General features: G+C 44.3%; 1 protein-coding gene across 1 annotated transcript in view; it reads right to left on the bottom strand.

The window, feature by feature from the left end:
- The window catches only part of SART1 (spliceosome associated factor 1, recruiter of U4/U6.U5 tri-snRNP), a 75,507-nt gene that overhangs the window by 3,778 nt on the left and 58,504 nt on the right, over positions 1–13,225 (bottom strand). The window contains exons 14-19 of the mRNA XM_085896586.1: positions 11,335–11,439; positions 10,929–11,016; positions 10,653–10,740; positions 9,640–9,775; positions 5,589–5,678; positions 4,012–4,133 (exon numbers count right to left, since the gene is read on the bottom strand). Of these exons, the coding sequence (XP_085752712.1) occupies positions 4,012–4,133; positions 5,589–5,678; positions 9,640–9,775; positions 10,653–10,740; positions 10,929–11,016; positions 11,335–11,439 (629 nt within the window). The remainder of the gene's footprint in view (positions 1–4,011; positions 4,134–5,588; positions 5,679–9,639; positions 9,776–10,652; positions 10,741–10,928; positions 11,017–11,334; positions 11,440–13,225) is intronic.

The raw sequence follows: 13,225 nt of genomic DNA, 5'->3' as shown, positions 1-13,225 counted from the left end.
TCCTGTTTTGCCACATGTCCTTGGCTGAACACCTTAGCTTGCTGATGGAACAGGGCAAGACTCTTGATCTTCCTTACTGCAAAACCCTTTCCCAATCCAAACAGGTGAGAAGTTGTATCGCAGCCAAGGATTGCATGGATAAATAACACATGGTCACAAACATCAGGACCAAGAAATTCCTTAGACTGCTTTATGCACCATATCCTGGTCTTTTTTGCTGATTGCCTGGGCTCTGGGGCCAGGAACAAGTCATGTGCATCCAGTTCAGCATGATGCAGTAGGAGGATGAGCAAGTCCGTGTCATCCCCTATCAGGACAGTGTCTTTGATTCCAGCAGATGCAACAGCTGTTTGGACAATGAGCACATCAGCATCATGCTTTGCATGATCTATATTACACCCAGCCCGCTCTAGTTTGTCACTAAGATAAACAATAAATTGCTGTTTGTTTGTCACATTTTTCAAGAATTCCTCCTTCTTGGACTGTATAACCATTCCACCAGTGAAGTTTACTGTCATGCCTGAACAAGACCCTGTCCTTCTCATGTGCGTGGCATCTTATGTTGTTGGACCGTCTTGGTATCCATCAAAGATAATGGTAGCAGCCCCATATTTATGTGACATAAAGCTGACTGACACTCATATGTGGAACCTCTTGGCCATGGAAGACGATGAAGTAGCGCACCACCATCGAGAATATACTGGACATTTCCAATTGGTTCTCGTTGCTCCCCTTGCATGGTCTTCCAGAGAACATCGGCAAGGACAGCCTTATTGGCCTGCAGGGGAAGGAAGGAAGATTCAAACAATGCTGGGGGGTAACTACACAGTTCATATTTGAAGAGTGACTGTAGATCTTCACAGCACTCCCCAATGGCTACCAGTCTCTGGAAGATCAACTGTGGATCTACCTTCACAGATTCTCCTTTGATCTTGACAGTTGATCTTGAATTAAGTGTCACTGCTCGATCACATTTCCGGAAGGTGAACTCTTCTACAGATTTCCCAACCATGGATGCTAGAATCTTTTCTCCAACTGTTCTTGATCTTTCAACGTTGACTCCTTCCTGGGCTGTCATGCCATTTGCAATGTTAAGCAGGGACGGATCCCGTGCGAATGGATCTCTCTCCCTGAGATAGCTGATAAGATCAAGGGTGTCATTGACATCTCTAGCTTGTCTAGCTTTTGACAGGTCTTTGTGCTGGTCAATGGTTTCAAATGGGATGCCACTGAGCTTCTGCATGGCCTCGTTGATATTTGCACATGCTGGCAGGGAAAGGACCCACACCAAACGCTGAGTTTCTGTGATTCCTTTTCCTCTTGTCAGGCCTCCATGTGTCTTTATACTTCTCATCAGCACTTGCTCAATTGTGAGATCCGTGGATAGTCCTGCCCAGTACCTATCACTGCGCCTCACCACATGGTATCCTTTCTCAAATTGCTGATGGACATCTAGATGACTTTCTGGCAGATTAAGCATCATTTGCAGGTATACATATGCACACTTTGCATATAGCACGTGTCCAGATGCTGCAAAGTATGGTAACATTTCTTGTACTGACTGAAGGTGTAATTTCCAGTTGCCTGTCCGCTCAGCTTTAAGAAATCTCCGCAGGATGTCCATCATGTAAAGATACTGCACCCAGAGTTTTGCTGTCCGCATAGTCATCATTTCTTTCTTCTCTTATTCAGTTTACTTTGGAGTCTTCCTAACGCCTCTTCTGAACACATTTCCTCTATAGTAGAGGTAGAAGATACTGTTCTGTCATAGAGTTCTGCTGCTGCTATTAAATCGTTTATGAAAGTACATGTATCTTGTTGTACAGCTATTGTCCCTACACAATCTGTCTCATGATCTGCACTTGCTACCTCCCCTACATGGGAGATCCAAAGATCTCATTATAGAAATTTAAATCACTAAAATACATCATCTGAGAGCAAAGATTTGGCAAGATATTGATATTTGGTGGCCATATTGGATTTATGCAAATGAGATTTTGTTCCAGGGAAGTTTAAAAGTATGCTAAATGCATCCTTGTATACAAAATACCCATTCTAGAAGTTGAAATCACTCAAATATGTCATCTGTGAGCAAAGATATGGCACAATATTGAAAATAATTGGCCGCCATATTGGATTTATGCAAATTCGACGTATTTCAGCAACAGGGATTTCTTAGGACTTTTAGTATGGTGTTCTGGGGACCTCATAGAAATGCATTGCGCTTAAAAAATTATGTTGCAATTTGTTCCCGATCAAGTGAAAAAATGGGCTAGATTGCCTGGACTAAATGTGCTGGGGGTACGAACTTGGGGTCAAAACAGAAAATATAGGTTAAATCAAAATTTGATACAGGGTCATTCCTGGTGGAACATTTTGTCATCTTTAAACTTTGCTTTCAGTGGGAAGCGTGGGGATCTATGATGACGTGACATCGACTGTATTCCAGTTCACTAAAGTAGGATGTAATTACCTTTTCCAAAGCCCTTTATATAAAGAGGAAAAAAGAACATACCTGCCCACCCACTATAAACATTCACTCTCTCACCCCCCCCCCAATCCTACCCCACATCAACATCTCTTCCAGGAAAACATTACCAGAAAAACTAGTTTATATTTGTAGTTGTAAGTATGCAGAGTGCACACAAACGTTGAAAACAGCTTAAAAATAGAGAATAAAACAGACAACTATGTAAACACTGTCAGGTAGGAAGTCCAACTTGTGCTTTTTGGCACATTCTGCATTCTTTTTTTTTTAAAAAGAAAAAAACTAATCGCTCGTTCATGTGGTTTTTCTTTCACGGCCAAAATTACTCCCACTTTCTGTCGGCCGGGTAAAGTTTGTGGCCTGGCTCACCTACTCTTCGTGAAGGATGGGCTCTTTAACATCCACCAATTAATGACTGCATTTGAGGTATCCGTACTCACCTCCAGTTTGAGTCTTACCTGGGTTTCAATCCATCAAGCTATAAACTCTTGTCCTGGTGTTTTATATGCACGGCGAGTTAGACCGTCATGAGACAGTTTAGTTTTACCATACTGATGTGTCGTTATGCCTGGTGTTGGCTTAACAGTTCGGGTGGTGAGCTTGGGATCCTCGGATCCGGAGTTCAAATCTCCCTCGGCTGTTGAATTGATACCAGGTGGGGTTGACTCTGCCTGTCATCCTTCTGAATTCGGCAAAATGAGTGCCAGCATGTTGGTATCCTGTGTCGAAGTGGTGACCCGTCCAGGATTGTGTCCAATCGCCAAGGAGACGGCTTCGGCAGCACAAACGCCCTGCACAGAGTATGGTCCCGATGGATGGATGGATGGATGGATGGATGTCGTTGTCCTGACTGAAACTCATACTCGTACGAGAGGAACACAAGGCAGAAAATTGGCAAAGTATCTGGCTGATAGCAATGGTGCAGCCATGAGGGATAAGGGCTGACCGCATCTAAGCTGCAAACCCTGCTGGAAAAGGACGGCAACCTACACGGAATGACGATCGTGGAGGCAGTCAAGCTTTTTTGTAAAGCCATACAATTAGGTAGATGCAAAAGGGAGTGACCCATCCAACAAAAGTGCAAACACATTTGTTGTACCCTACACGGAGTAACACGTATACAATCTGGTTGATCATCAATAATAAAAATACATATATTTAACTCAGCAATACGATGACAACAATCCCTCAGATTGATGTTAAACTGTACATCCTGCCTGCCAGCATCAGTCGGTGGACATTAGAGATCCATCGGTGACCTTCATGAAGATTAGGGGAGCTATCGCCGGCAACGTGAACGAACTACAAATTGCTGCACTCTCGATCGTGTGTCCTATGTCTACGTAGCAACTCGTCCGGCATTGTAACCCAGCCATGAAACTGCTTCGGCAGACTGATGCACCTTATAGAGCAATGGTGCACAAGATAATACATATTGCACTTTTATGGATCATACGACAACTCGCAATCCGTTCTCTTCGACACCACTGAACGACTCGGCAATAAGTCAGTGAGCTACTCACGCATTCATGCTCTTTCCACTGCCACTGAGGATGATGAATGGAGTTTTCTGGGACTTCTGTTTCTCTTGAAGCAAAGCCACAGTTCCAAGGGGAGTATCACTCGAACTCATCTTCTTCAACATCTGTGGAAAAACGAGCAAAGGTTCATTTTCATATGAATCTGGCTTGGTGAGCCGACATCACACGAGACCTATGAACCTGAATAACACATTGAATGGACCTATACCATGATGAAATGGGATATTTAGTCGATTCGAATACCGATGATCTCACAATAATAAATATAAAACTAACTCTGAGGTCCCTTTGGAAAAATGATTTTCTTTTCCAAAGGTACGTACAAACTCCAACCTTCCCAAATCAGTGATGTTGTTTGTCTGTGTCCATTTACCACCAGTTCCCATCTGCTAAATCAATCCTGCATTATTTTTACATCCTTTATCCAGCACTTCCGTGACATTCAGCATTTGCGTAAAGAACCCTACGTGAACAACTTTATGACACAATGACATCACAACCTGCGCAACACCAATATCACACATGGCTGGTGGTCACGTTAGAGAATCTAAAATTAAAATATATAGATAAATATACGACTAAATACATATACTTACACATTGTGTACACATACAAACTGTTTCCCCATTGTCTCGGGTCGCTCACCTGCATTTTTTTTTCATTTATGAATGTCCAACGATTCCACAATTTTTTTTTTCATTTATGGATGTCCAACGATTCCACAATTATTTTTTTTCTCGTATACTGGCTTTGATGTCCATCGGCACGCAAAATCACATCACATGCCTTCTGGTTGAATGGTTTGCATTTGCGGGAACAATCGTCTGGGTGGCAGATGGACGGTTGTTCTTTGCAGATTTTGCAGTTTTACAGTGCGAGACATGATCTGTGGTGAAGTAAGTGATGTTTGTGCCAAAACAAAAGTATGAACGTGTGCACCTGCTTTTGACGACTCTCAATCCCAAGTTGTTCTTGCGAGGCATGTCGCTGGCAAGTGAAGTCGGCAAACAGTCCGTGCATCACTTGCTCCAATTAGATTTAACAATTCATTTCAAATTTGCTACAACCAAAGCGACAATGAAGAGCTCCCAGAGTGAAACAACTGGAAATGCCGCAATGAAGTTGTTGTTGTTTTGTTGTATAGCCCCGGATTTCTCTCAAACAAACCCATAGCACGGAGACAGCCGATCGATCTCCCAGGAGCGACCTAGAGATCCCTTACACATCCAGGATGGTGTACCACCATGTACACGAAGTCAGAGCCACAACAGAGTGAGAGCAAGAGAGCAAGAAAGAGAAACAGAGAAGAAACAGAGACAAGAGGGGAAGGGGCCGGTCCATGGGACCGATCGGCACTCTGACCACGACCGCTTTTCGCTGACGAATCCAAGCAGCAGGGAAGAATGGGGAAAATTTGGCCCCCGACGCGTTTGGGCGTACAACCACTGCAAAGAGGCGTCTCCGGTAGTTGCCCGCAATGAAGTTAATGACACCGGTGATTAACAATCAGACATTTTCCAATCACACCACCACAGCATGAAGAAAGTGACTAAACAAACCTGTTCCTCCAAATGCTTCTTCATCCTCTTCTCGGTTTTCATTTTCCCTGAGCCTTTGCCGTGGAAGCGATGAGACAATTGTCGAAAAGCCTGGCGTGCACATGGACATACGCAAACCCCAAACACTGAATATTTACATCGTCATGAATAGTAATGTAGTCACTCGTAATAAATATGTATAAACTGGGCACAAGAAAGAGTTGTTATTCTACTGCAGTTCATGGAAGTAAAAGGGATTGACTGACATGAATCACGAACACGTCCAGAGTTGAGAACTTATCTTGGACCAGTCACTACTCCATTATAGGGTACCGTACAACTGCAAGAGCCCTCAACCAAAGCAACAATTTAGAATTATGCCAGGAATACCCGATTTCCTTCGATTCAAGGAAGACTGATCTTTATAATATGCAACTTAAATAGAGATCAGACAGCACAATTGCCTATCCTCCACAGGGAGAACCTATCAAGGATCCAAAAGCTCAGAGACGACCTTGCTACAAGGTATCAATCGAGGTGTTCTTGCATCCATGTTCTGAGCTGACCCGTCTGTCACCTCTTTGTCAAGGTGTGTTCATTACCTCCACCAATGAAGGTGTACGGAGGCTATGTTTTCACCCCTGTTTGTCTGTCTGTGAGCAGGATATCTCAAAATGTTATGAACGGATTCGGCCAAAACTTGGTGGATGATTGGGTCGGTGACAAGAACAAGCCGGTTAGATTTTTCAGGTTCGGATGCAGATCCAGCCTATCAGTGGGCTAAAAAAACATAAACTGTTCAGCCTGGTGGAGGTATGTGCTTTACTGAGTGCCGTTCAAGTTTATTTTTGTAATAACTAGCAGGGTAACCATCTCCAACAGGTTAGTTGATGTCTCACCTCAAATGAGCAATTTTTTGGTGTGTGTATTGGTAGAAACAAGTCTGGTGTTGGCTTAGCAGCTAGGGTGGCTGGCTAAGGATTTTAGGGTCCTGAGTCCAAGCTCCGTTGGTTGCTGAATCAATACCAGGTGGGGTTGACTCAGCCTGTCATGCTTCCGAGGTTGGCAAAATGAGTACAAGTGTACTGGTAGAGGGGCACGGCATTAGCGGCACAGCCACGCTTCCAAGAAATGATAGCCACCCCAACACACAAGCTGCCATACATAAGAACAGATTGGTATCAATGGGAATTCAACGTAAAGTGATTCATGTGAAGCATGACGTGTGGTGCATGGAAAATGTTTACAATGTAGCCAAATGACGGTCCACTCAGAAGAACTATCATTTGTAATTAAATAAATATACATGTCGTGCATAGCAAGGTACTTGTGAAATCCAAATAAACAGTTGCCTTGGAAACCACAATTTGGTAATTTCAAAAGTTTGACCATTCAAGTGTTTTGACTAGGTTTAACCAGATTTTATACACGTATACCACACATGCGTACAAATAAGCTTTGCCAGTTTCAATCTGATAAGTTGAAAAATTCCTGAGATTGGGCAATAATAGAATTACAAACATGTCCCATTTCATTATATGAGGGTGAAATTGCTGTCATGGACACCACTTTTTCTATGCCGTGTGGGGCTTTTCGTTATGTGACCAACCAAGATGAGCAAAACTTGAAAAGAAAAAAAAAAAGACAGAGAAAAGAATTAATTATATTTTGCACCCTCTAAGCTTGTTACTGTGGTTTTGTCAATGGGGTCCTTTTGATTATGGCCAGTGACCCTCAAGGGTTACTTGCAGAAGGCCTTCAGAAAGAAGGTCTTAGGGGTCTGTAGAATCTACAGCGTATTTCCGTCCGAAAGGTCTCAGGTGTCTTCGGGATCCAGAAGGTCTTAGGGGTCTTAAAGGTCTTCAGTTATTCTACCCTTCTTCCCACCCATGGTACGCTGAATTTTGTGGTGAGGAAGTTGCTCTGAAACAACTTTCCTTGTCTTCCTGGAAGGCAAACTGACCGAAGGCAATCTCAGTGCTTTTCAAAAAGTTCGCAGCAAGTGTCGGTCCACTCTCAGGAGAGCCAGACAACATCATCTATCCAACCTCAAGAATGAACTTTCAAACTTGTCTCCCTCCTCCAAAACTTGTGGTGCATTGTGAAGTCCGTCTCTGGAGTATGCTCTGCTTCCACCCCTTACCCTCTCTTTAAATGGCACCACAGCCAACTGCTCATGAGAAGGCCAAATGCCTCAATTCTGTGTTTGCTTCCAACTCTTGCGTCCCCAACCCCTCACTCTCGATACCCATCCTTCCCCGTCATACCCAACTGCTCCTGGATTCGGTGTCTTTTGCCCCTGAGAAGTTAGAGAAGGTTCTTTCAACCCTCGACTCTGACTCTGCAACCGGACTGAGGGCATCAGCATCCTAAAAAACTGCTCTGCTGCTCTTGCACATCCTCTTTCTGCATTTGCATGAGGTCATCTTCAATCTTGCTTGGAAGTCTGCCAACATCACTGCTCCACATAGAAAAGGTGCAAAAACTGATCCCCTCAACTACAGACCGATCAGCTTACTTCCAATCATCAGCAAGGCCACGGAATCCATCATCGCAGTCGATATGAAATCCTTTTCTTAAACAACTTCATCTCAGATCACCAATCACGTTTTAGAGCAGGTCGCCTCAGCTTGGAAATGCTGCTTCTACTCACCCAACAATGGATGGAGGACCTCAATGTCAGACACGAGATCAGGGGGACGACTCTCTGGACATAGCTTGTGCTTTTGATACAATCTGCCATCCTGCCTTGCCCTCCAAACTCTCTGCCGATGGCATACAAGGTCAACTCCACAAATGGCTTCCAGACGTCCTCTACCCTCGTAGCCAACGTGTGGAACTCAACGGAATCCTTTCATCTCCTCTCCATGTCAAGACTGGAGTGCACCAAGGCAGTGTTCTAGGCCCAATCCTATTCCTGATCTTCATAAATGATCTCTGACTGCAAAATTTTCTTTATCTATTCGCTGATGACTCCACCCTCTGCCGTGACATCCCTCATCCTTCAGACAGGGTGCAACCTATTCCCTCTCTTCAGGCCTTGAAAAAAAAACATCACAAGCTGGTCAAACACTTAGAATACATCTTTGAATCTTGACAAATCTCACACTCTCACTCTCTCTGAAAGGATGATCTGGCAAACCCTCCTATCTATTTTCTGAACGATCCTCTTGAGGAAGTTCAGTCATTCAAACTCTCAGCTCTCACTATCAGCCATGATCTTTCTTGGGCAAATCGCATTTCAAAGTTAGCCTCCAAAACCAGCCACCGACTGGGCATCCTCCGTTGTATAAAGTCCTTCCTTGGTACACCTGAGCTCCTATTCACCTACAAGGCCTTCATTCGTAGCTTCATGGAGTATTGCTCTTCCCTCGAGGCTGGCTCCCCGTCTCGTATCTTGCTCAGCTTGACGCTGTGGAAACCAAGGCCTTCAGGATCATTGGAATCACCCATGATGAAGCTGAGTCTATGGGCCTATCACTTCATCACAGACAGCTCAGTGGTCTCTGTGTCTTGCACCCTCTGCTCTTTCCATGCCACCAACCCCACCCAGGTTTCTGCAGGGCTCACACAGTCCACCATCAACCCTCTTCTGGCCACACTACCTAAATCCAGGATCACTGTTCACCTCCACTCATTTGTTTGTCTTTTTCCCCCCATCTGTGGCATCAACTTCCACATCCTCTTCAATCTCATTCTTCCCTGCAGGTCTTCAAGACAGTTGTTCACCACCATCTGAAATCATCCCCAATCCAAAACAATGATCTTTTCTACCCTCGTTAACCCCACCCAAATCCCTCCTTCCAATGTTCCAGTTTTCCCTCCTTGGAGTTTCCTTCTTTATCCATCTTGTCCACCCTGTTCATCCTCTGTGTCCATCTTGTCCAAACCATGCATGTGTGTTTTGCATCCTGTTTTTGTCTGTTACGTCCTGATCCATTCAGCGTACTAGCTCTTCCACCAGTCTCGACTCTGTATACAAAAAAATTCTTAAAGGGTTATAAAGAGTCTTTATAACCTCACCTCTTTATGTGACTTGTAACCAAGTTACACGAGATGTATACAAGCTCACCTCTTTCGGGTTCAACTTTCTCCCGGTGTCATCGACGTATTCAATTCGAATATCCGGCCGGTAGCAGTCCTTCTCCTTGAAATCTTGTCCGTAGCCTCGATACTCCTCTCGCCGGCTATACTTGTCATCAGCATGACTGCATTGATCCATACAGAGGTTACAAAGTCAGATACAAGCATGACGATAGACATGCCAATGTTTTGCTGAGGAGTGCCAGCATTACGAGCATGCCAGAGTAGGATTTTAAATTTTTTAAAGGTGCATAAAAATAAATTGGACATCTTGAATAAAATTGCTCCAACAAAGAAGTTTTATAATGTAAAAAGTTTGAAAAGAGACCACTCGTATGAAACCACCATTAAACAACAACACGATGATGTCAGAGAGGAGAAAAAGAATTTTTTTTTTCCAAAATTATAATCGACCAATTACGAGGTTGAAAAAAAAAGTTCATTTTTTTGCTAATTAACACGTTTTCCACATTTAGCATGTTAATGGGAAAGTCTTAAATTGTCTCAACATCAAACGAGGGGGAAGTTGATGGCATGCCATCGCAAATCCCCGTGCTTCCCACTTCAACCAAAGTTGAAAGATGGCAAAAAGTTCCACCAGGAATGACCCAATGTCTAATTTTGAGTTTAAAAAATGATTTACCTTTGACCCCAAGTCCCCACCCCCTAGGGCATGGACTGGAGGTCATCCAAAAAATTGTTGCGTATTTCATGCATTCCCCAATGTTGATTGCATTTACAAAGTTTCAATAAAATTTGTTTTGAAACGTGCCCAGAATTGCATTTTTTTTGGCATTTGACCTTTTGATGATACTGCTCTCGCACCTTCTTGCCATGTGGTGATCATAACTAACAAGTTTGGGGAACGTCTGCACAACCATTTAGGAGACAGCATGATGGACGGACTGACAGCCAGGAGATGAGAGCTGACCCGTTTCTTTCACAAAGCGTGCGGATAATAAACCAGGAATCATGTGGGGAGAAACAAACAAAAAAAACAACCTCTTGTCCTCGATGGTGTACACAGATGACGGGAGTGTCTTCGGAGCTTTGACTCTTGCAACGCGCTGCATCTTTGTGTCCAGGTAGCCTGTTCACAATAGGTATACACACGTGGGTACAGGACGATGCTAGGCAAGTGTACACACAATAAACAAGTTGCCATTCAAATGTAAGCATAATCGATGATTGAAAAACATGTGAAGGATGGAAGGAGAGACAAAAGAAACAAAGGTGTTAGTTGAAGAAAATAAAACAGACAATTTGACAATGACCTACCTTTGCTATTACATAGCTTGAGAGCAGCTGAAAGGCCAGATGCGATGACTGGCTCCTCTTCTAGGATAGTCGTCATATTCAACATGTTCTGCAGCAAGAGAAATAATCATTTGATCGTGAATATTCCCGGGACAATTCGATCCCATTGGGGCAATGGAATACTAGTCCCGGTCGTGAAGGATGGCCTTGCCCTGCATCGGCAAATAGTTGGAACGATGGATGGAAGCGACAGGATATTGATCAAAGTATTAGCGTCCGAAAAGTAACCTTCTTCTTGCTTCCTGCGGTGGTTAGCATCCTGTTTATTCCATCTATTTATCTCACAGGGCAGTTTACCAACACATCGATCACCAATACACTATCGCCATATAAGGCCACACTATCCTGATGACTTCAACCCACTGACCTCGTCATGGTCTTCACGTTCATTCACATCAACAGCATTCCAGCCAGCTGCATTATCGTCGTCTGACATTTCGCTGCTCATGTCAGAATCGCTCTGCTCAATGTCCTACCGAGAGAATGGTGTCACCACAGTAAGGAGTGAGGGGAGGCAGGGTTAAGGGTTAGTGGTGCTGCAATCTTGTCGAATTAATATTTAAAGAAACAATAAGAAGAATCAGCAACAAGTACAATACTTGAAACTTTGGTGAAACAACCACCACCAAAACACACAATGGATGAAGTTTGAGGCCTGTTGATATTCCCCACAAAAACAAAAAAAAAGGTTAAATGACTTACCTGGTATTGTGATAAAAAAAAAAAAAATCACAGCAAAGCAAGAAATCAAAAGCCAAAAATAGAAATAAACACCTTTATATTATAAAAACAATAATAAGGGGCCGGATGAGCAATTTACAATTTAAGACTCAAGTGGAAGAAGGACTGAAGTCAAAAGAAGTACTTAAGCAAAATTATTACAGATATGGATTGTTACCGTACTGTAGATGGAGTTCCTGGTTCGAACTCACTTTGCCCAAAAATGTGACTGAACCCTTTGAACCCTGAGATCCTTGGACTTTCAACTCCCCCACCATGGGTTCCCTGGAGAAAATCCGGCAGCTCAGGTATATGGAGGTTTGAATAGCGGCTGGAAAAGCGGCTGTGGGGGTGTATGGAGGTTTGAATAGTGGCTGGAAAACCGGCTGTGGGGGTGTATGGAGGTTTGAATGGCGGCTGGAAAACCGGCTGTGGGGGTGTATGGAGGTTTGAATGGCAGCTGGTAAACCGGCCGTGAGGGTATATGGAGGTTTAAATGGCGGCTGGTAAACCGGCTGTGGGGGTGTATGGAGGTTTGAATAGCGGCTGGTAAATCGGCCGTGAGGGTATATGGAGGTTTAAATGACGGCTGGTAAACCGGCCGTGAGGGTATATGGAGGTTTGAATGGCAGCTGGTAAACCGGCCGTGAGGGTATATGGAGGTTTAAATGGCGGCTGGTAAACCGGCTGTGGGGGTGTATGGAGGTTTGAATAGCGGCTGGTAAATCGGCCGTGAGGGTATATGGAGGTTTAAATGGCGGCTGGTAAACCGGCCGTGAGGGTATATGGAGGTTTAAATGGCGGCTGGTAAACCGGCCGTGAGGGTATATGGAGGTTTAAATGGTGGCTGGTAAACCGGCCGTGAGGGTATATGGAGGTTTGAATGGCGGCTGGTAAACTGGCCACTCAGGTATATGGAGGTTTGAATGGCGGCTGGTAAACCGGCCACTCAGGTATATGGAGGTTTGAATGGTGGCTGGTAAACCGGCCACTCAGGTATATGGAGGTTTGAATGGTGGCTGGTAAAACGGTCACTCAGGTATATAGAGGTTTGAATGGTGGCCGGTAAGCCGGCCACTCAGGTATCTGGAGGTTTGAATGGCGGCCGGTAAACCGGCCACTCAGGTATTTGGAGGTTTGAATGGCGGCTGGTAAACCGGCCACTCAGGTATATGGAGGTTTGAATGGCGGCTGGTAAACCGGCCACTCAGGTATATGGAGGTTTGAATGGCGGCCGGTAAACCGGCAGCTCGGGTATATGGAGGTTTGAATGGCGGCCGGTAAACTGGCCACTCGGGTATATGGAGGTTTGAATGGCGGCTGGTAAACCGGCAGCTTGGGTATATGGAGGTTTGAATGGCGGCCGGTAAACCGACCACTCGGGTATATGGAGGTTCGAATGGCGGCCGGTTTACCGGCCGCGAAGGTTCAAAGGGTTAAGTACTTCTTCCATTCACGTCTTCAATTGTAATGATGATGCTAAAGATCAATATATTTGACAATTCAAAAACAAACCAAAGGAATTTGGTCAACTTGTT

The sequence above is a fragment of the Eptatretus burgeri genome, chromosome 9 (genome assembly GCF_056783735.1).
Source record: "Eptatretus burgeri isolate ZD-2024b chromosome 9, Ebu_testis_v1, whole genome shotgun sequence".
In the NCBI taxonomy this organism is placed as follows: Eukaryota; Metazoa; Chordata; class Myxini; order Myxiniformes; family Myxinidae; genus Eptatretus; species Eptatretus burgeri.
This window is presented reverse-complemented; position numbering and strand designations above follow the sequence as displayed.